At 52.0% G+C, this 21,622-nt stretch overlaps 1 protein-coding gene across 1 annotated transcript in view; it reads right to left on the reverse strand.

The window, feature by feature from the left end:
- LOC103127856 (uncharacterized) overlaps nucleotides 1-21,622 on the reverse strand; it is a 135,114-nt gene that overhangs the window by 73,410 nt on the left and 40,082 nt on the right. The window contains exons 28-46 of the mRNA XM_060205114.1: nucleotides 21,282-21,414; nucleotides 20,251-20,546; nucleotides 19,537-19,669; nucleotides 18,528-18,673; nucleotides 16,480-16,612; nucleotides 15,599-15,744; nucleotides 14,727-14,859; nucleotides 13,647-13,863; nucleotides 11,697-11,926; nucleotides 10,816-10,961; nucleotides 9,952-10,084; nucleotides 8,933-9,078; nucleotides 6,926-7,058; nucleotides 5,895-6,190; nucleotides 5,183-5,315; nucleotides 4,174-4,319; nucleotides 2,135-2,267; nucleotides 1,254-1,399; nucleotides 392-524 (exon numbers count right to left, since the gene is read on the reverse strand). Coding sequence (XP_060061097.1) covers nucleotides 392-524; nucleotides 1,254-1,399; nucleotides 2,135-2,267; nucleotides 4,174-4,319; nucleotides 5,183-5,315; nucleotides 5,895-6,190; nucleotides 6,926-7,058; nucleotides 8,933-9,078; nucleotides 9,952-10,084; nucleotides 10,816-10,961; nucleotides 11,697-11,926; nucleotides 13,647-13,863; nucleotides 14,727-14,859; nucleotides 15,599-15,744; nucleotides 16,480-16,612; nucleotides 18,528-18,673; nucleotides 19,537-19,669; nucleotides 20,251-20,546; nucleotides 21,282-21,414 — 3,112 coding nt within the window. The remainder of the gene's footprint in view (nucleotides 1-391; nucleotides 525-1,253; nucleotides 1,400-2,134; nucleotides 2,268-4,173; nucleotides 4,320-5,182; nucleotides 5,316-5,894; nucleotides 6,191-6,925; nucleotides 7,059-8,932; nucleotides 9,079-9,951; nucleotides 10,085-10,815; nucleotides 10,962-11,696; nucleotides 11,927-13,646; nucleotides 13,864-14,726; nucleotides 14,860-15,598; nucleotides 15,745-16,479; nucleotides 16,613-18,527; nucleotides 18,674-19,536; nucleotides 19,670-20,250; nucleotides 20,547-21,281; nucleotides 21,415-21,622) is intronic.

The raw sequence follows: 21,622 nt of genomic DNA on the forward strand, positions 1-21,622 counted from the left end.
TCCTAGTAATGTCCTGGAAGTGTGCCACTCTAAATTCAGAGTGTCTCCAGGCTCCATCACTCTACTGCTTGTGGCACTTGATAAAACAGCTCGCTGATAGGGCCCAGTGTCAGGTACCCCTCCTCAATAGAACGGGGTTCTCTCTGGGACTGGCGTTGATCACAAATGATTGGGGATCCAGGGCTGGGGTTTGCTAGGGAGCTGAGGGGTATAAGAAGGCAAAGCACTTTCACAAACAGTGCTGTTGCAGATTCCTGCTGTGTTCCACTTTGTCTGTCTGCACAGTCCCAGGCCAGATGGTTTGGTTGTAGGTCACAGGAATACAATGACTCTAGAGGAAAGATCCCACGGACAAGGGACTGACTGTGAGGGAGAACGTGGGGGCACCTACTTGGTGGGGTAGTTCTCTGGGGTCCTGCTGTGGCTGTGAGGGCTCTGTGCCCGCCACTGCTGACAGGTGTGCCCAGAGGCAGTCACAGCCACGCTCCCCCTGTAGTTCTCACCGGTGCCTTCCAAGCACTGACCTGTTGGGTCGGAGAGCAACATGGTTATGTCTGTGGGGAGAGAGGACACCAGAACAAGGAGATCTTTGCAAAGGTGGAAAGTATGAAGCCTGGGAAGAGACAAAAGGCATGGCCCAGGAGAGCCTCCCTGCCTCTCTTCCACACCTAGGCCCTTGTCCGGTCATGAAAAAAGGGGTGCTTCTTGTCAAAGAAAATGTCAGTTTTCTCAGTGGCCAGCCACAATCACACTGTGTGCAAGCCTTCTTGGAAAGGGAGTTAGAGGGACAAAGAAATAGACACACACACACACACACACACACACAGACAGACAGACAGACACACAGAGAGAGAGACAATAAAGAGAGAGAATCTCAAGGCCTCAGCTAAGACGTACCCATCAGCACAGCCTTCTCACCAGCCAATACAAAGCAGATCAGGAGGACAGACACAGTGGATACAGAAGGAGCAAACTGCTCTAGAAGATTTGCACTCGGTGACCTTCCCTGAGCACCCCAGCTGGCAAAATCACGGACACATTCTGCACAAGAGCACAGGAAGCACTGCCCAGGAGTCTCTCTGAACAGGGAAACTCACGTCAACCTCCAGAGAGCTGTGAGCCGGAACTGCCCACGTTCTGCTCACAACACAGCGGACACATCAAGAGAGCTCCCCCAGAAAGACCAGCCCAGTGAAGGAGCAGCATCAAGACAGCATGGGTGGCCCTGGGGAGAGTCTCAGGGCCTTCCTTACCTGGGACAACTTGCTGCTCCGTGGGAGGGGTAGGGGACTCACAGGCGGGGATGCTGCAGTATTCCCACCTCACGGCACTGTTGGTGGTATAGCACCAAGGGGCAACCTCTCCTCCAGTGTTACGGCAGTAGTTTCCATCCAGATTCCTGAAAAGGAAGGCATCAGGACTCGGGCTTGCCAAGAAGCCTAGGGAACAGGTCTCCCTGCTGGCTTCTTGACACAGCCATCAGCTCTACTGGGTGCCTGGTTCTTGGGATGTCATGGTGCTCCCTGCCCTCAGCAGCCTGGTGTGTGGGGATGGGACCAGAAATGGGCACTTCTTCATGGAGCTGAAGACACAACAACTGTGGGTTCTTCCTCAGCTGAGCAACTTCAACAGGTTTCTTACCACCATCCCACACAGGTGTCCCCTGACATTGGACTCAAAAGGGAGGGAAGTTGCTTTGAGCTGGACAACGTGCTGGGATGTGCACATGAGACACAACGCCTCACTGCTGTGTCAGTGTCACCTGATACCCATGGGCCCTATTCATGTGTGTCAAGAGTGCCTCGCGTGTGCTCAGAGAACCTTCCACATCATGACTCGTTTGCTGTGTCCCCTGTCAAAGCAGAAGCAGGCCAGGCGGGACTCCTTCCTGCCATTCCCTGGTGAGGAGAGCAGAAGCCCGTCCTGCGGACTGACTTTTCTATGAAAGACCTAGGGGTACTGGGGTCATGGCCAGCGGTGGCGGCACAGGGTGCTACTGTGCTGTCCCCAACTCATGCTCTCGTCTCCTGTCTGCAGATAGGTCTTGGCCACAGGCGATAGGCTACGTCCAGAGAATGGATAAACATCCCAATCACCACCTCACGCTGGGACGTAGAACCATGGGGACACCTACTTGGTGGGGTAGTTTTCCGGGGTCCAACTGTGGCTGTGAGGGCTCTGTTCCCTCCAGCGCTGACAGGTGTGCCCAGAGACAGTCACAGCAACGCTGCCCCTGTAGTTCTCACCGGTGCCTTCCAGGCACTGACCTGTTAGGGCAGAAAGTGAGGACGTTGTGTTTGCATGAAGGAAACATAGCACAACAAAGCATTCATCTTTTCCTTTCTCTCCTTTCTCTCTATATCTCTCTCTCATTCCTGTTCTCTCTCTCTCTCTTTCCCATATAGAAATCAGAGAAGCCTGAGCAGAAAGCAGAATCATTGGAAGCATGGTTCTTGTCTTCCCTTCACCCTGTGTTTGGACATTTCAGTACGGGTAATTCTTGTCAGAAGGTGTCTCCTTGCTGAACACCTTCAAGAAAGCCCCCTTCCAGTGGAGAATATCCCCTCTCCATCATCCCCTCGCTCGCTCACTGAGTTCCCCTTTGTGGTGTTCACAAAGTACATCCAGGTCTGCTGGTCTCTGCATACACTGAGCACTCAACTTGCTGTGTGGAGCCAGGTCTTCAGTCAACTGAGCGACTGAATCACGTACCACAGGCTTTCACACAGAATGGCACAGAATGCAATGGAGACATGGTGCCCTAGGCGCTGCACCCCAATATGTCGAGACTAGGGGCCCATGTGTGAAAAATCCAGTCTGTCCGCAGAAAATGGAACATGACATAAAGGACAATGGACAGAGACCCTGACCACCGGAGTCTTCTAGCAGGGGATGGGATGAGCAGAGGCAGAGAACACTGGGCAGACCCCACTTCGCCTGAGATGCAGAGATGACAAAGACTCGATCAAGGCATGGAAAGAAAGCACCACCATGAATGTGTATATGTGTGTGTGTCTTTGTGATGTGTGTGTGTCTTTGTGATATGTGTGTGTGTGTGTGTGTGTGTGTGTGTGTGTGTGTGTGTACGTGCTCATGCGTGGAAGCACTACAATGTGGCTGGAGAAGAGAAAGCTCCATCGGGAAAAGCCTCGTGACCCAGGAAGTCAGGTAGGCACAAAACCCAAGCACCCTGAAGTCAGTTGGAAACCCCTGAGGCTAGGCTTCTACAGGCAGAGCCACGGAGTAAGAGGAGACACAAAGTGGCTCAGCAAAACAACATGAACTGGTGACCTTGAGCCTGCCTGGGCTCAAATCGGGGAAACCACTGGCCTGTTACCCCAGGACATAAGGGGTACTCAGGTCACTGATCTGGCAGCAGAAACTCCCTGCAAGGCCTGGGGAGTTAGCTAATTGAGCACTCTGGCTCTGTGCCTGCACAAAAGGGAACTCTAGTAGGCTCCATGCCTACTGTGAGACTTCCGGGCAAAAGGGACTTCCAGAATTGGGTCTATACTATCTGATGGGTCATTGGAGGTGGACAACAAAGGACTAGAGCAGCTGTAAAGCTGACTATGGACTGGACTTTGCTGCAATGGAAAAAAAGATGTTGAGGCCCAGAAGTGTCACTCCTAGTGGGGCAAACATATTACCTTACAGTGTGCTGGCACCCAAGTTCTAGCCAAAACTTTACCCCAGCAGAGAAAAAATAGCAGAAGATATGTTCTTGCCAAGAGCACGTGAACTATTCCCCAGGAAACTCTTCTCAACCATAACGCCAACATCAACAAATAGCAACGAAAGTTGGTAAGCCCGGAACGCTTACTTTGACCAGAACAGAACCATCAAATCCACACAGTGATTCTAAAAGGGCCATCCTACACAAGAAGTAGGAGGAGGAGGAGGAGGAGGAGGAGGAGGAGGAAGAGAAGGTAGAGGAGGAAGAGGAAGAAGAGGAGGAGGAAGAGGAGATTGAGAAGGTGAAGAAGAAGAAGAAGAAGAAGAAGAAGAAGAAGAAGAAGAAGAAGAAGAAGAAGAAGAAGAGAAGAAGAAGAAATAGAAGATGATGATGAAGAAGGAGTAGGAGAAGAAGAAGGAGTAGGAATGTGAAGACAGCAAGATTGGCCCTCCAGGGAGCACTGCAGGCCACCAGCAATATCTCACAACCCTTCTTACCTGGGACAACCATGGGCTCTGTGGGTGGGCTTGAGGACTCACAGGCAGGGATGCTGCAGTATTCCCACCTCACAGCACTGTTGGTGGTATAACACCATGGGGCAATTTCTCCATCAGGGTTCCGGCAGTAGTTTCCAACCAAATTTCTGAAGACGGAGGGGCCGTGATCAGGTTTGCCGAGAGGGTTACACAACACGACCAGCTTTTGCCTTTTTCATTTTCCCGTTTCCTTTCTTCTTTCTTATCTACCATCTCAATACCATTCCTCACTCTGTGGATGTTGACTTCATTGCACCATGTTCCCTAACACACCATTTCCAGCACATACTGTGCAAAGACAGAAGCATATACCCACGCAGTCTTCCTAAGCAGAGGAATTCCAGCACATTTCACACAATGGTGACACAGAGTCACCTCTAGATTTAGGCTCACAAAGGGAAGAGTGTGATTCTGGGCTGCTTAGAGTACTGAGCTGTACTGTGCTGTTCTGCGCTGTGCTGTGCTGTGCTGCGCTGTGCTGTGCTGTGCTGTGCTGTGCTGTGCTGTGCTGTGCTGTGCTGTGCTGTGGAAAGACAATGTCACATTTCCATACTCCTCCCACCTCACGGTCATCGTGAGTCCTAGTAATGTCCTGGAAGTGTGCCACTCTAAATTCAGAGTGTCTCCAGGCTCCATCACTCTACTGCTTGTGGCACTTGATAAAACAGCTCGCTGATAGGGCCCAGTGTCAGGTACCCCTCCTCAATAGAACGGGGTTCTCTCTGGGACTGGCGTTGATCACAAATGATTGGGGATCCAGGGCTGGGGTTTGCTAGGGAGCTGAGGGGTGTAAGAAGGCAAAGCACTTTCACAAACAGTGCTGTTGCAGATTCCTGCTGTGTTCCACTTTGTCTGTCTGCACAGTCCCAGGCCAGATGGTTTGGTTGTAGGTCACAGGAATACAATGACTCTAGAGGAAAGATCCCACGGACAAGGGACTGACTGTGAGGGAGAACGTGGGGGCACCTACTTGGTGGGGTAGTTCTCTGGGGTCCTGCTGTGGCTGTGAGGGCTCTGTGCCCGCCACTGCTGACAGGTGTGCCCAGAGGCAGTCACAGCCACGCTCCCCCTGTAGTTCTCACCGGTGCCTTCCAAGCACTGATCTGTTGGGTCGGAGAGCAACATGGTTATGTCTGTGGGGAGAGAGGACACCAGAACAAGGAGATCTTTGCAAAGGTGGAAAGTATGAAGCCTGGGAAGAGACAAAAGGCATGGCCCAGGAGAGCCTCCCTGCCTCTCTTCCACACCTAGGCCCTTGTCCGGTCATGAATAAAGGGGTGCTTCTTGTCAAAGAAAATGTCAGTTTTCTCAGTGGCCAGCCACAATCACACTGTGTGCAAGCCTTCTTGGAAAGGGAGTTAGAGGGACAGAGAAATAGACACACACACACACACACACACACACAGACAGACAGACAGACACACAGAGAGAGAGACAATAAAGAGAGAGAATCTCAAGGCCTCAGCTAAGACGTAGCCATCAGCACAGCCTTCTCACCAGCCAATACAAAGCAGATCAGGAGGACAGACACAGTGGATACAGAAGGAGCAAACTGCTCTAGAAGATTTGCACTCGGTGACCTTCCCTGAGCACCCCAGCTGGCAAAATCACGGACACATTCTGCACAAGAGCACAGGAAGCACTGCCCAGGAGTCTCTCTGAACAGGGAAACTCACGTCAACCTCCAGAGAGCTGTGAGCCGGAACTGCCCACGTTCTGCTCACAACACAGCGGACACATCAAGAGAGCTCCCCCAGAAAGACCAGCCCAGTGAAGGAGCAGCATCAAGACAGCATGGGTGGCCCTGGGGAGAGTCTCAGGGCCTTCCTTACCTGGGACAACTTGCTGCTCCGTGGGAGGGGTAGGGGACTCACAGGCGGGGATGCTGCAGTATTCCCACCTCACGGCACTGTTGGTGGTATAGCACCAAGGGGCAACCTCTCCTCCAGTGTTACGGCAGTAGTTTCCATCCAGATTCCTGAAAAGGAAGGCATCAGGACTCGGGCTTGCCAAGAAGCCTAGGGAACAGGTCTCCCTGCTGGCTTCTTGACACAGCCATCAGCTCTACTGGGTGCCTGGTTCTTGGGATGTCATGGTGCTCCCTGCCCTCAGCAGCCTGGTGTGTGGGGATGGGACCAGAAATGGGCACTTCTTCATGGAGCTGAAGACACAACAACTGTGGGTTCTTCCTCAGCTGAGCAACTTCAACAGGTTTCTTACCACCATCCCACACAGGTGTCCCCTGACATTGGACTCAAAAGGGAGGGAAGTTGCTTTGAGCTGGACAACGTGCTGGGCTGTGCACATGAGACACAACGCCTCACTGCTGTGTCAGTGTCACTTGATACCCATGGGCCCTATTCATGTGTGTCAAGAGTGCCTCGCGTGTGCTCAGAGAACCTTCCACATCATGACTCGTTTGCTGTGTCCCCTGTCAAAGCAGAAGCAGGCCAGGCGGGACTCCTTCCTGCCATTCCCTGGTGAGGAGAGCAGAAGCCCGTCCTGCGGACTGACTTTTCTATGAAAGACCTAGGGGTACTGGGGTCATGGCCAGCGGTGGCGGCACAGGGTGCTACTGTGCTGTCCCCAACTCATGCTCTCGTCTCCTGTCTGCAGATAGGTCTTGGCCACAGGCGATAGGCTACGTCCAGGGAATGGATAAACATCCCAATCACCACCTCACGCTGGGACGTAGAACCATGGGGACACCTACTTGGTGGGGTAGTTTTCCGGGGTCCAACTGTGGCTGTGAGGGCTCTGTTCCCTCCAGCGCTGACAGGTGTGCCCAGAGACAGTCACAGCAACGCTGCCCCTGTAGTTCTCACCGGTGCCTTCCAGGCACTGACCTGTTAGGGCAGAAAGTGAGGACGTTGTGTTTGCATGAAGGAAACATAGCACAACAAAGCATTCATCTTTTCCTTTCTCTCCTTTCTCTCTATATCTCTCTCTCATTCCTGTTCTCTCTCTCTCTCTTTCCCATATAGAAATCAGAGAAGCCTGAGCAGAAAGCAGAATCATTGGAAGCATGGTTCTTGTCTTCCCTTCACCCTGTGTTTGGACATTTCAGTACGGGTAATTCTTGTCAGAAGGTGTCTCCTTGCTGAACACCTTCAAGAAAGCCCCCTTCCAGTGGAGAATATCCCCTCTCCATCATCCCCTCGCTCGCTCACTGAGTTCCCCTTTGTGGTGTTCACAAAGTACATCCAGGTCTGCTGGTCTCTGCATACACTGAGCACTCAACTTGCTGTGTGGAGCCAGGTCTTCAGTCAACTGAGCGACTGAATCACGTACCACAGGCTTTCACACAGAATGGCACAGAATGCAATGGAGACATGGTGCCCTAGGCGCTGCACCCCAATATGTCGAGACTAGGGGCCCATGTGTGAAAAATCCAGTCTGTCCGCAGAAAATGGAACATGACATAAAGGACAATGGACAGAGACCCTGACCACCGGAGTCTTCTAGCAGGGGATGGGATGAGCAGAGGCAGAGAACACTGGGCAGACCCCACTTCGCCTGAGATGCAGAGATGACAAAGACTCGATCAAGGCATGGAAAGAAAGCACCACCATGAATGTGTATATGTGTGTGTGTCTTTGTGATGTGTGTGTGTCTTTGTGATATGTGTGTGTGTGTGTGTGTGTGTGTGTGTGTGTGTGTGTACGTGCTCATGCGTGGAAGCACTACAATGTGGCTGGAGAAGAGAAAGCTCCATCGGGAAAAGCCTCGTGACCCGGGAAGTCAGGTAGGCACAAAACCCAAGCACCCTGAAGTCAGTTGGAAACCCCTGAGGCTAGGCTTCTACAGGCAGAGCCACGGAGTAAGAGGAGACACAAAGTGGCTCAGCAAAACAACATGAACTGGTGACCTTGAGCCTGCCTGGGCTCAAATCGGGGAAACCACTGGCCTGTTACCCCAGGACATAAGGGGTACTCAGGTCACTGATCTGGCAGCAGAAACTCCCTGCAAGGCCTGGGGAGTTAGCTAATTGAGCACTCTGGCTCTGTGCCTGCACAAAAGGGAACTCTAGTAGGCTCCATGCCTACTGTGAGACTTCCGGGCAAAAGGGACTTCCAGAATTGGGTCTATACTATCTGATGGGTCATTGGAGGTGGACAACAAAGGACTAGAGCAGCTGTAAAGCTGACTATGGACTGGACTTTGCTGCAATGGAAAAAAAGATGTTGAGGCCCAGAAGTGTCACTCCTAGTGGGGCAAACATATTACCTTACAGTGTGCTGGCACCCAAGTTCTAGCCAAAACTTTACCCCAGCAGAGAAAAAATAGCAGAAGATATGTTCTTGCCAAGAGCACGTGAACTATTCCCCAGGAAACTCTTCTCAACCATAACGCCAACATCAACAAATAGCAACGAAAGTTGGTAAGCCCGGAACGCTTACTTTGACCAGAACAGAACCATCAAATCCACACAGTGATTCTAAAAGGGCCATCCTACACAAGAAGTAGGAGGAGGAGGAGGAGGAGGAGGAGGAGGAGGAAGAGAAGGTAGAGGAGGAAGAGGAAGAAGAGGAGGAGGAAGAGGAGATTGAGAAGGTGAAGAAGAAGAAGAAGAAGAAGAAGAAGAAGAGAAGAAGAAGAAATAGAAGATGATGATGAAGAAGGAGTAGGAGAAGAAGAAGGAGTAGGAATGTGAAGACAGCAAGATTGGCCCTCCAGGGAGCACTGCAGGCCACCAGCAATATCTCACAACCCTTCTTACCTGGGACAACCATGGGCTCTGTGGGTGGGCTTGAGGACTCACAGGCAGGGATGCTGCAGTATTCCCACCTCACAGCACTGTTGGTGGTATAACACCATGGGGCAATTTCTCCATCAGGGTTCCGGCAGTAGTTTCCAACCAAATTTCTGAAGACGGAGGGGCCGTGATCAGGTTTGCCGAGAGGGTTACACAACACGACCAGCTTTTGCCTTTTTCATTTTCCCGTTTCCTTTCTTCTTTCTTATCTACCATCTCAATACCATTCCTCACTCTGTGGATGTTGACTTCATTGCACCATGTTCCCTAACACACCATTTCCAGCACATACTGTGCAAAGACAGAAGCATATACCCACGCAGTCTTCCTAAGCAGAGGAATTCCAGCACATTTCACACAATGGTGACACAGAGTCACCTCTAGATTTAGGCTCACAAAGGGAAGAGTGTGATTCTGGGCTGCTTAGAGTACTGAGCTGTACTGTGCTGTTCTGCGCTGTGCTGTGCTGTGCTGCGCTGTGCTGTGCTGTGCTGTGCTGTGCTGTGCTGTGCTGTGCTGTGCTGTGCTGTGCTGTGCTGTGGAAAGACAATGTCACATTTCCATACTCCTCCCACCTCACGGTCATCGTGAGTCCTAGTAATGTCCTGGAAGTGTGCCACTCTAAATTCAGAGTGTCTCCAGGCTCCATCACTCTACTGCTTGTGGCACTTGATAAAACAGCTCGCTGATAGGGCCCAGTGTCAGGTACCCCTCCTCAATAGAACGGGGTTCTCTCTGGGACTGGCGTTGATCACAAATGATTGGGGATCCAGGGCTGGGGTTTGCTAGGGAGCTGAGGGGTATAAGAAGGCAAAGCACTTTCACAAACAGTGCTGTTGCAGATTCCTGCTGTGTTCCACTTTGTCTGTCTGCACAGTCCCAGGCCAGATGGTTTGGTTGTAGGTCACAGGAATACAATGACTCTAGAGGAAAGATCCCACGGACAAGGGACTGACTGTGAGGGAGAACGTGGGGGCACCTACTTGGTGGGGTAGTTCTCTGGGGTCCTGCTGTGGCTGTGAGGGCTCTGTGCCCGCCACTGCTGACAGGTGTGCCCAGAGGCAGTCACAGCCACGCTCCCCCTGTAGTTCTCACCGGTGCCTTCCAAGCACTGACCTGTTGGGTCGGAGAGCAACATGGTTATGTCTGTGGGGAGAGAGGACACCAGAACAAGGAGATCTTTGCAAAGGTGGAAAGTATGAAGCCTGGGAAGAGACAAAAGGCATGGCCCAGGAGAGCCTCCCTGCCTCTCTTCCACACCTAGGCCCTTGTCCGGTCATGAAAAAAGGGGTGCTTCTTGTCAAAGAAAATGTCAGTTTTCTCAGTGGCCAGCCACAATCACACTGTGTGCAAGCCTTCTTGGAAAGGGAGTTAGAGGGACAGAGAAATAGACACACACACACACACACACACACACACAGACAGACAGACAGACACACAGAGAGAGAGACAATAAAGAGAGAGAATCTCAAGGCCTCAGCTAAGACGTACCCATCAGCACAGCCTTCTCACCAGCCAATACAAAGCAGATCAGGAGGACAGACACAGTGGATACAGAAGGAGCAAACTGCTCTAGAAGATTTGCACTCGGTGACCTTCCCTGAGCACCCCAGCTGGCAAAATCACGGACACATTCTGCACAAGAGCACAGGAAGCACTGCCCAGGAGTCTCTCTGAACAGGGAAACTCACGTCAACCTCCAGAGAGCTGTGAGCCGGAACTGCCCACGTTCTGCTCACAACACAGCGGACACATCAAGAGAGCTCCCCCAGAAAGACCAGCCCAGTGAAGGAGCAGCATCAAGACAGCATGGGTGGCCCTGGGGAGAGTCTCAGGGCCTTCCTTACCTGGGACAACTTGCTGCTCCGTGGGAGGGGTAGGGGACTCACAGGCGGGGATGCTGCAGTATTCCCACCTCACGGCACTGTTGGTGGTATAGCACCAAGGGGCAACCTCTCCTCCAGTGTTACGGCAGTAGTTTCCATCCAGATTCCTGAAAAGGAAGGCATCAGGACTCGGGCTTGCCAAGAAGCCTAGGGAACAGGTCTCCCTGCTGGCTTCTTGACACAGCCATCAGCTCTACTGGGTGCCTGGTTCTTGGGATGTCATGGTGCTCCCTGCCCTCAGCAGCCTGGTGTGTGGGGATGGGACCAGAAATGGGCACTTCTTCATGGAGCTGAAGACACAACAACTGTGGGTTCTTCCTCAGCTGAGCAACTTCAACAGGTTTCTTACCACCATCCCACACAGGTGTCCCCTGACATTGGACTCAAAAGGGAGGGAAGTTGCTTTGAGCTGGACAACGTGCTGGGCTGTGCACATGAGACACAACGCCTCACTGCTGTGTCAGTGTCACTTGATACCCATGGGCCCTATTCATGTGTGTCAAGAGTGCCTCGCGTGTGCTCAGAGAACCTTCCACATCATGACTCGTTTGCTGTGTCCCCTGTCAAAGCAGAAGCAGGCCAGGCGGGACTCCTTCCTGCCATTCCCTGGTGAGGAGAGCAGAAGCCCGTCCTGCGGACTGACTTTTCTATGAAAGACCTAGGGGTACTGGGGTCATGGCCAGCGGTGGCGGCACAGGGTGCTACTGTGCTGTCCCCAACTCATGCTCTCGTCTCCTGTCTGCAGATAGGTCTTGGCCACAGGCGATAGGCTACGTCCAGAGAATGGATAAACATCCCAATCACCACCTCACGCTGGGACGTAGAACCATGGGGACACCTACTTGGTGGGGTAGTTTTCCGGGGTCCAACTGTGGCTGTGAGGGCTCTGTTCCCTCCAGCGCTGACAGGTGTGCCCAGAGACAGTCACAGCAACGCTGCCCCTGTAGTTCTCACCGGTGCCTTCCAGGCACTGACCTGTTAGGGCAGAAAGTGAGGACGTTGTGTTTGCATGAAGGAAACATAGCACAACAAAGCATTCATCTTTTCCTTTCTCTCCTTTCTCTCTATATCTCTCTCTCATTCCTGTTCTCTCTCTCTCTCTTTCCCATATAGAAATCAGAGAAGCCTGAGCAGAAAGCAGAATCATTGGAAGCATGGTTCTTGTCTTCCCTTCACCCTGTGTTTGGACATTTCAGTACGGGTAATTCTTGTCAGAAGGTGTCTCCTTGCTGAACACCTTCAAGAAAGCCCCCTTCCAGTGGAGAATATCCCCTCTCCATCATCCCCTCGCTCGCTCACTGAGTTCCCCTTTGTGGTGTTCACAAAGTACATCCAGGTCTGCTGGTCTCTGCATACACTGAGCACTCAACTTGCTGTGTGGAGCCAGGTCTTCAGTCAACTGAGCGACTGAATCACGTACCACAGGCTTTCACACAGAATGGCACAGAATGCAATGGAGACATGGTGCCCTAGGCGCTGCACCCCAATATGTCGAGACTAGGGGCCCATGTGTGAAAAATCCAGTCTGTCCGCAGAAAATGGAACATGACATAAAGGACAATGGACAGAGACCCTGACCACCGGAGTCTTCTAGCAGGGGATGGGATGAGCAGAGGCAGAGAACACTGGGCAGACCCCACTTCGCCTGAGATGCAGAGATGACAAAGACTCGATCAAGGCATGGAAAGAAAGCACCACCATGAATGTGTATATGTGTGTGTGTCTTTGTGATGTGTGTGTGTCTTTGTGATATGTGTGTGTGTGTGTGTGTGTGTGTGTGTGTGTGTACGTGCTCATGCGTGGAAGCACTACAATGTGGCTGGAGAAGAGAAAGCTCCATCGGGAAAAGCCTCGTGACCCGGGAAGTCAGGTAGGCACAAAACCCAAGCACCCTGAAGTCAGTTGGAAACCCCTGAGGCTAGGCTTCTACAGGCAGAGCCACGGAGTAAGAGGAGACACAAAGTGGCTCAGCAAAACAACATGAACTGGTGACCTTGAGCCTGCCTGGGCTCAAATCGGGGAAACCACTGGCCTGTTACCCCAGGACATAAGGGGTACTCAGGTCACTGATCTGGCAGCAGAAACTCCCTGCAAGGCCTGGGGAGTTAGCTAATTGAGCACTCTGGCTCTGTGCCTGCACAAAAGGGAACTCTAGTAGGCTCCATGCCTACTGTGAGACTTCCGGGCAAAAGGGACTTCCAGAATTGGGTCTATACTATCTGATGGGTCATTGGAGGTGGACAACAAAGGACTAGAGCAGCTGTAAAGCTGACTATGGACTGGACTTTGCTGCAATGGAAAAAAAGATGTTGAGGCCCAGAAGTGTCACTCCTAGTGGGGCAAACATATTACCTTACAGTGTGCTGGCACCCAAGTTCTAGCCAAAACTTTACCCCAGCAGAGAAAAAATAGCAGAAGATATGTTCTTGCCAAGAGCACGTGAACTATTCCCCAGGAAACTCTTCTCAACCATAACGCCAACATCAACAAATAGCAACGAAAGTTGGTAAGCCCGGAACGCTTACTTTGACCAGAACAGAACCATCAAATCCACACAGTGATTCTAAAAGGGCCATCCTACACAAGAAGTAGGAGGAGGAGGAGGAGGAGGAGGAAGAGAAGGTAGAGGAGGAAGAGGAAGAAGAGGAGGAGGAAGAGGAGATTGAGAAGGCGAAGAAGAAGAAGAAGAAGAAGAAGAAGAGGAAGAAGAAGAAGAAGAAGAAGAAGAAGAGAAGAAGAAGAAATAGAAGATGATGATGAAGAAGGAGTAGGAGAAGAAGAAGGAGTAGGAATGTGAAGACAGCAAGATTGGCCCTCCAGGGAGCACTGCAGGCCACCAGCAATATCTCACAACCCTTCTTACCTGGGACAACCATGGGCTCTGTGGGTGGGCTTAAGGACTCACAGGCAGGGATGCTGCAGTATTCCCACCTCACAGCACTGTTGGTGGTATAACACCATGGGGCAATTTCTCCATCAGGGTTCCGGCAGTAGTTTCCAACCAAATTTCTGAAGACGGAGGGGCCGTGATCAGGTTTGCCGAGAGGGTTACACAACACGACCAGCTTTTGCCTTTTTCATTTTCCCGTTTCCTTTCTTCTTTCTTATCTACCATCTCAATACCATTCCTCACTCTGTGGATGTTGACTTCATTGCACCATGTTCCCTAACACACCATTTCCAGCACATACTGTGCAAAGACAGAAGCATATACCCACGCAGTCTTCCTAAGCAGAGGAATTCCAGCACATTTCACACAATGGTGACACAGAGTCACCTCTAGATTTAGGCTCACAAAGGGAAGAGTGTGATTCTGGGCTGCTTAGAGTACTGAGCTGTACTGTGCTGTTCTGCGCTGTGCTGTGCTGTGCTGCGCTGTGCTGTGCTGTGCTGTGCTGTGCTGTGCTGTGCTGTGCTGTGCTGTGCTGTGGAAAGACAATGTCACATTTCCATACTCCTCCCACCTCACGGTCATCGTGAGTCCTAGTAATGTCCTGGAAGTGTGCCACTCTAAATTCAGAGTGTCTCCAGGCTCCATCACTCTACTGCTTGTGGCACTTGATAAAACAGCTCGCTGATAGGGCCCAGTGTCAGGTACCCCTCCTCAATAGAACGGGGTTCTCTCTGGGACTGGCGTTGATCACAAATGATTGGGGATCCAGGGCTGGGGTTTGCTAGGGAGCTGAGGGGTATAAGAAGGCAAAGCACTTTCACAAACAGTGCTGTTGCAGATTCCTGCTGTGTTCCACTTTGTCTGTCTGCACAGTCCCAGGCCAGATGGTTTGGTTGTAGGTCACAGGAATACAATGACTCTAGAGGAAAGATCCCACGGACAAGGGACTGACTGTGAGGGAGAACGTGGGGGCACCTACTTGGTGGGGTAGTTCTCTGGGGTCCTGCTGTGGCTGTGAGGGCTCTGTGCCCGCCACTGCTGACAGGTGTGCCCAGAGGCAGTCACAGCCACGCTCCCCCTGTAGTTCTCACCGGTGCCTTCCAAGCACTGACCTGTTGGGTCGGAGAGCAACATGGTTATGTCTGTGGGGAGAGAGGACACCAGAACAAGGAGATCTTTGCAAAGGTGGAAAGTATGAAGCCTGGGAAGAGACAAAAGGCATGGCCCAGGAGAGCCTCCCTGCCTCTCTTCCACACCTAGGCCCTTGTCCGGTCATGAAAAAAGGGGTGCTTCTTGTCAAAGAAAATGTCAGTTTTCTCAGTGGCCAGCCACAATCACACTGTGTGCAAGCCTTCTTGGAAAGGGAGTTAGAGGGACAAAGAAATAGACACACACACACACACACACACACACACACACACACAGACAGACAGACAGACACACAGAGAGAGAGACAATAAAGAGAGAGAATCTCAAGGCCTCAGCTAAGACGTACCCATCAGCACAGCCTTCTCACCAGCCAATACAAAGCAGATCAGGAGGACAGACACAGTGGATACAGAAGGAGCAAACTGCTCTAGAAGATTTGCACTCGGTGACCTTCCCTGAGCACCCCAGCTGGCAAAATCACGGACACATTCTGCACAAGAGCACAGGAAGCACTGCCCAGGAGTCTCTCTGAACAGGGAAACTCACGTCAACCTCCAGAGAGCTGTGAGCCGGAACTGCCCACGTTCTGCTCACAACACAGCGGACACATCAAGAGAGCTCCCCCAGAAAGACCAGCCCAGTGAAGGAGCAGCATCAAGACAGCATGGGTGGCCCTGGGGAGAGTCTCAGGGCCTTCCTTACCTGGGACAACTTGCTGCTCCGTGGGAGGGGTAGGGGACTCACAGGCGGGGATGCTGCAGTATTCCCACCTCACGGCACTGTTGGTGGTATAGCACCAAGGGGCAACCTCTCCTCCAGTGTTACGGCAGTAGTTTCCATCCAGATTCCTGAAAAGGAAGGCATCAGGACTCGGGCTTGCCAAGAAGCCTAGGGAACAGGTCTCCCTGCTGGCTTCTTGACACAGCCATCAGCTCTACTGGGTGCCTGGTTCTTGGGATGTCATGGTGCTCCCTGCCCTCAGCAGCCTGGTGTGTGGGGATGGGACCAGAAATGGGCACTTCTTCATGGAGCTGAAGACACAACAACTGTGGGTTCTTCCTCAGCTGAGCAACTTCAACAGGTTTCTTACCACCATCCCACACAGGTGTCCCCTGACATTGGACTCAAAAGGGAGGGAAGTTGCTTTGAGCTGGACAACGTGCTGGGATGTGCACATGAGACACAACGCCTCACTGCTGTGTCAGTGTCACCTGATAACCATGGGCCCTATTCATGTGTGTCAAGAGTGCCTCGCGTGTGCTCAGAGAACCTTCCACATCATGACTCGTTTGCTGTGTCCCCTGTCAAAGCAGAAGCAGGCCAGGCGGGACTCCTTCCTGCCATTCCCTGGTGAGGAGAGCAGAAGCCCGTCCTGCGGACTGACTTTTCTATGAAAGACCTAGGGGTACTGGGGTCATGGCCAGCGGTGGCGGCACAGGGTGCTACTGTGCTGTCCCCAACTCATGCTCTCGTCTCCTGTCTGCAGATAGGTCTTGGCCACAGGCGATAGGCTACGTCCAGGGAATGGATAAACATCCCAATCACCACCTCACGCTGGGACGTAGAACCATGGGGACACCTACTTGGTGGGGTAGTTTTCCGGGGTCCAACTGTGGCTGTGAGGGCTCTGTTCCCTCCAGCGCTGACAGGTGTGCTCAGAGACAGTCACAGCAACGCTGCCCCTGTAGTTCTCACCGGTGCCTTCCAGGCACTGACCTGTTAGGGCAGAAAGTGAGGACGTTGTGTTTGCATGAAGGAAACATAGCACAACAAAGCATTCATCTTTTCCTTTCTCTCCTTTCTCTCTATATCTCTCTCTCATTCCTGTTCTCTCTCTCTCTCTTTCCCATATAGAAATCAGAGAAGCCTGAGCAGAAAGCAGAATCATTGGAAGCATGGTTCTTGTCTTCCCTTCACCCTGTGTTTGGACATTTCAGTACGGGTAATTCTTGTCAGAAGGTGTCTCCTTGCTGAACACCTTCAAGAAAGCCCCCTTCCAGTGGAGAATATCCCCTCTCCATCATCCCCTCGCTCGCTCACTGAGTTCCCCTTTGTGGTGTTCACAAAGTACATCCAGGTCTGCTGGTCTCTGCATACACTGAGCACTCAACTTGCTGTGTGGAGCCAGGTCTTCAGTCAACTGAGCGACTGAATCACGTACCACAGGCTTTCACACAGAATGGCACAGAATGCAATGGAGACATGGTGCCCTAGGCGCTGCACCCCAATATGTCGAGACTAGGGGCCCATGTGTGAAAAATCCAGTCTGTCCGCAGAAAATGGAACATGACATAAAGGACAATGGACAGAGACCCTGACCACCGGAGTCTTCTAGCAGGGGATGGGATGAGCAGAGGCAGAGAACACTGGGCAGACCCCACTTCGCCTGAGATGCAGAGATGACAAAGACTCGATCAAGGCATGGAAAGAAAGCACCACCATGAATGTGTATATGTGTGTGTGTCTTTGTGATGTGTGTGTGTCTTTGTGATGTGTGTGTGTGTGTGTGTGTGTGTGTGTGTGTGTGTGTGTGTGTGTGTGTGTGTGTACGTGCTCATGCGTGGAAGCACTACAATGTGGCTGGAGAAGAGAAAGCTCCATCGGGAAAAGCCTCGTGACCCGGGAAGTCAGGTAGGCACAAAACCCAAGCACCCTGAAGTCAGTTGGAAACCCCTGAGGCTAGGCTTCTACAGGCAGAGCCACGGAGTAAGAGGAGACACAAAGTGGCTCAGCAAAACAACATGAACTGGTGACCTTGAGCCTGCCTGGGCTCAAATCGGGGAAACCACTGGCCTGTTACCCCAGGACATAAGGGGTACTCAGGTCACTGATCTGGCAGCAGAAACTCCCTGCAAGGCCTGGGGAGTTAGCTAATTGAGCACTCTGGCTCTGTGCCTGCACAAAAGGGAACTCTAGTAGGCTCCATGCCTACTGTGAGACTTCCGGGCAAAAGGGACTTCCAGAATTGGGTCTATACTATCTGATGGGTCATTGGAGGTGGACAACAAAGGACTAGAGCAGCTGTAAAGCTGACTATGGACTGGACTTTGCTGCAATGGAAAAAAAAGATGTTGAGGCCCAGAAGTGTCACTCCTAGTGGGGCAAACATATTACCTTACAGTGTGCTGGCACCCAAGTTCTAGCCAAAACTTTACCCCAGCAGAGAAAAAATAGCAGAAGATATGTTCTTGCCAAGAGCACGTGAACTATTCCCCAGGAAACTCTTCTCAACCATAACGCCAACATCAACAAATAGCAACGAAAGTTGGTAAGCCCGGAACGCTTACTTTGACCAGAACAGAACCATCAAATCCACACAGTGATTCTAAAAGGGCCATCCTACACAAGAAGTAGGAGGAGGAGGAGGAGGAGGAGGAGGAGGAGGAAGAGAAGGTAGAGGAGGAAGAGGAAGAAGAGGAGGAGGAAGAGGAGATTGAGAAGGTGAAGAAGAAGAAGAAGAAGAAGAAGAAGAAGAAGAAGAAGAAGAAGAAGAAGAAGAGAAGAAGAAGAAATAGAAGATGATGATGAAGAAGGAGTAGGAGAAGAAGAAGGAGTAGGAATGTGAAGACAGCAAGATTGGCCCTCCAGGGAGCACTGCAGGCCACCAGCAATATCTCACAACCCTTCTTACCTGGGACAACCATGGGCTCTGTGGGTGGGCTTGAGGACTCACAGGCAGGGATGCTGCAGTATTCCCACCTCACAGCACTGTTGGTGGTATAACACCATGGGGCAATTTCTCCATCAGGGTTCCGGCAGTAGTTTCCAACCAAATTTCTGAAGACGGAGGGGCCGTGATCAGGTTTGCCGAGAGGGTTACACAACACGACCAGCTTTTGCCTTTTTCATTTTCCCGTTTCCTTTCTTCTTTCTTATCTACCATCTCAATACCATTCCTCACTCTGTGGATGTTGACTTCATTGCACCATGTTCCCTAACACACCATTTCCAGCACATACTGTGCAAAGACAGAAGCATATACCCACGCAGTCTTCCTAAGCAGAGGAATTCCAGCACATTTCACACAATGGTGACACAGAGTCACCTCTAGATTTAGGCTCACAAAGGGAAGAGTGTGATTCTGGGCTGCTTAGAGTACTGAGCTGTACTGTGCTGTTCTGCGCTGTGCTGTGCTGTGCTGCGCTGTGCTGTGCTGTGCTGTGCTGTGCTGTGCTGTGCTGTGCTGTGCTGTGCTGTGGAAAGACAATGTCACATTTCCATACTCCTCCCACCTCACGGTCATCGTGAGTCCTAGTAATGTCCTGGAAGTGTGCCACTCTAAATTCAGAGTGTCTCCAGGCTCCATCACTCTACTGCTTGTGGCACTTGATAAAACAGCTCGCTGATAGGGCCCAGTGTCAGGTACCCCTCCTCAATAGAACGGGGTTCTCTCTGGGACTGGCGTTGATCACAAATGATTGGGGATCCAGGGCTGGGGTTTGCTAGGGAGCTGAGGGGTGTAAGAAGGCAAAGCACTTTCACAAACAGTGCTGTTGCAGATTCCTGCTGTGTTCCACTTTGTCTGTCTGCACAGTCCCAGGCCAGATGGTTTGGTTGTAGGTCACAGGAATACAATGACTCTAGAGGAAAGATCCCACGGACAAGGGACTGACTGTGAGGGAGAACGTGGGGGCACCTACTTGGTGGGGTAGTTCTCTGGGGTCCTGCTGTGGCTGTGAGGGCTCTGTGCCCGCCACTGCTGACAGGTGTGCCCAGAGGCAGTCACAGCCACGCTCCCCCTGTAGTTCTCACCGGTGCCTTCCAAGCACTGATCTGTTGGGTCGGAGAGCAACATGGTTATGTCTGTGGGGAGAGAGGACACCAGAACAAGGAGATCTTTGCAAAGGTGGAAAGTATGAAGCCTGGGAAGAGACAAAAGGCATGGCCCAGGAGAGCCTCCCTGCCTCTCTTCCACACCTAGGCCCTTGTCCGGTCATGAATAAAGGGGTGCTTCTTGTCAAAGAAAATGTCAGTTTTCTCAGTGGCCAGCCACAATCACACTGTGTGCAAGCCTTCTTGGAAAGGGAGTTAGAGGGACAGAGAAATAGACACACACACACACACACACACACACACACACAGACAGACAGACACACAGAGAGAGAGACAATAAAGAGAGAGAATCTCAAGGCCTCAGCTAAGACGTAGCCATCAGCACAGCCTTCTCACCAGCCAATACAAAGCAGATCAGGAGGACAGACACAGTGGATACAGAAGGAGCAAACTGCTCTAGAAGATTTGCACTCGGTGACCTTCCCTGAGCACCCCAGCTGGCAAAATCACGGACACATTCTGCACAAGAGCACAGGAAGCACTGCCCAGGAGTCTCTCTGAACAGGGAAACTCACGTCAACCTCCAGAGAGCTGTGAGCCGGAACTGCCCACGTTCTGCTCACAACACAGCGGACACATCAAGAGAGCTCCCCCAGAAAGACCAGCCCAGTGAAGGAGCAGCATCAAGACAGCATGGGTGGCCCTGGGGAGAGTCTCAGGGCCTTCCTTACCTGGGACAACTTGCTGCTCCGTGGGAGGGGTAGGGGACTCACAGGCGGGGATGCTGCAGTATTCCCACCTCACGGCACTGTTGGTGGTATAGCACCAAGGGGCAACCTCTCCTCCAGTGTTACGGCAGTAGTTTCCATCCAGATTCCTGAAAAGGAAGGCATCAGGACTCGGGCTTGCCAAGAAGCCTAGGGAACAGGTCTCCCTGCTGGCTTCTTGACACAGCCATCAGCTCTACTGGGTGCCTGGTTCTTGGGATGTCATGGTGCTCCCTGCCCTCAGCAGCCTGGTGTGTGGGGATGGGACCAGAAATGGGCACTTCTTCATGGAGCTGAAGACACAACAACTGTGGGTTCTTCCTCAGCTGAGCAACTTCAACAGGTTTCTTACCACCATCCCACACAGGTGTCCCCTGACATTGGACTCAAAAGGGAGGGAAGTTGCTTTGAGCTGGACAACGTGCTGGGCTGTGCACATGAGACACAACGCCTCACTGCTGTGTCAGTGTCACTTGATACCCATGGGCCCTATTCATGTGTGTCAAGAGTGCCTCGCGTGTGCTCAGAGAACCTTCCACATCATGACTCGTTTGCTGTGTCCCCTGTCAAAGCAGAAGCAGGCCAGGTGGGACTCCTTCCTGCCATTCCCTGGTGAGGAGAGCAGAAGCCCGTCCTGCGGACTGACTTTTCTATGAAAGACCTAGGGGTACTGGGGTCATGGCCAGCGGTGGCGGCACAGGGTGCTACTGTGCTGTCCCCAACTCATGCTCTCGTCTCCTGTCTGCAGATAGGTCTTGGCCACAGGCGATAGGCTACGTCCAGGGAATGGATAAACATCCCAATCACCACCTCACGCTGGGACGTAGAACCATGGGGACACCTACTTGGTGGGGTAGTTTTCCGGGGTCCAACTGTGGCTGTGAGGGCTCTGTTCCCTCCAGCGCTGACAGGTGTGCCCAGAGACAGTCACAGCAACGCTGCCCCTGTAGTTCTCACCGGTGCCTTCCAGGCACTGACCTGTTAGGGCAGAAAGTGAGGACGTTGTGTTTGCATGAAGGAAACATAGCACAACAAAGCATTCATCTTTTCCTTTCTCTCCTTTCTCTCTATATCTCTCTCTCATTCCTGTTCTCTCTCTCTCTCTTTCCCATATAGAAATCAGAGAAGCCTGAGCAGAAAGCAGAATCATTGGAAGCATGGTTCTTGTCTTCCCTTCACCCTGTGT

The sequence above is a fragment of the Erinaceus europaeus genome, chromosome 13 (assembly GCF_950295315.1).
Source record: "Erinaceus europaeus chromosome 13, mEriEur2.1, whole genome shotgun sequence".
Taxonomy (NCBI): domain Eukaryota; kingdom Metazoa; phylum Chordata; class Mammalia; order Eulipotyphla; family Erinaceidae; genus Erinaceus; species Erinaceus europaeus.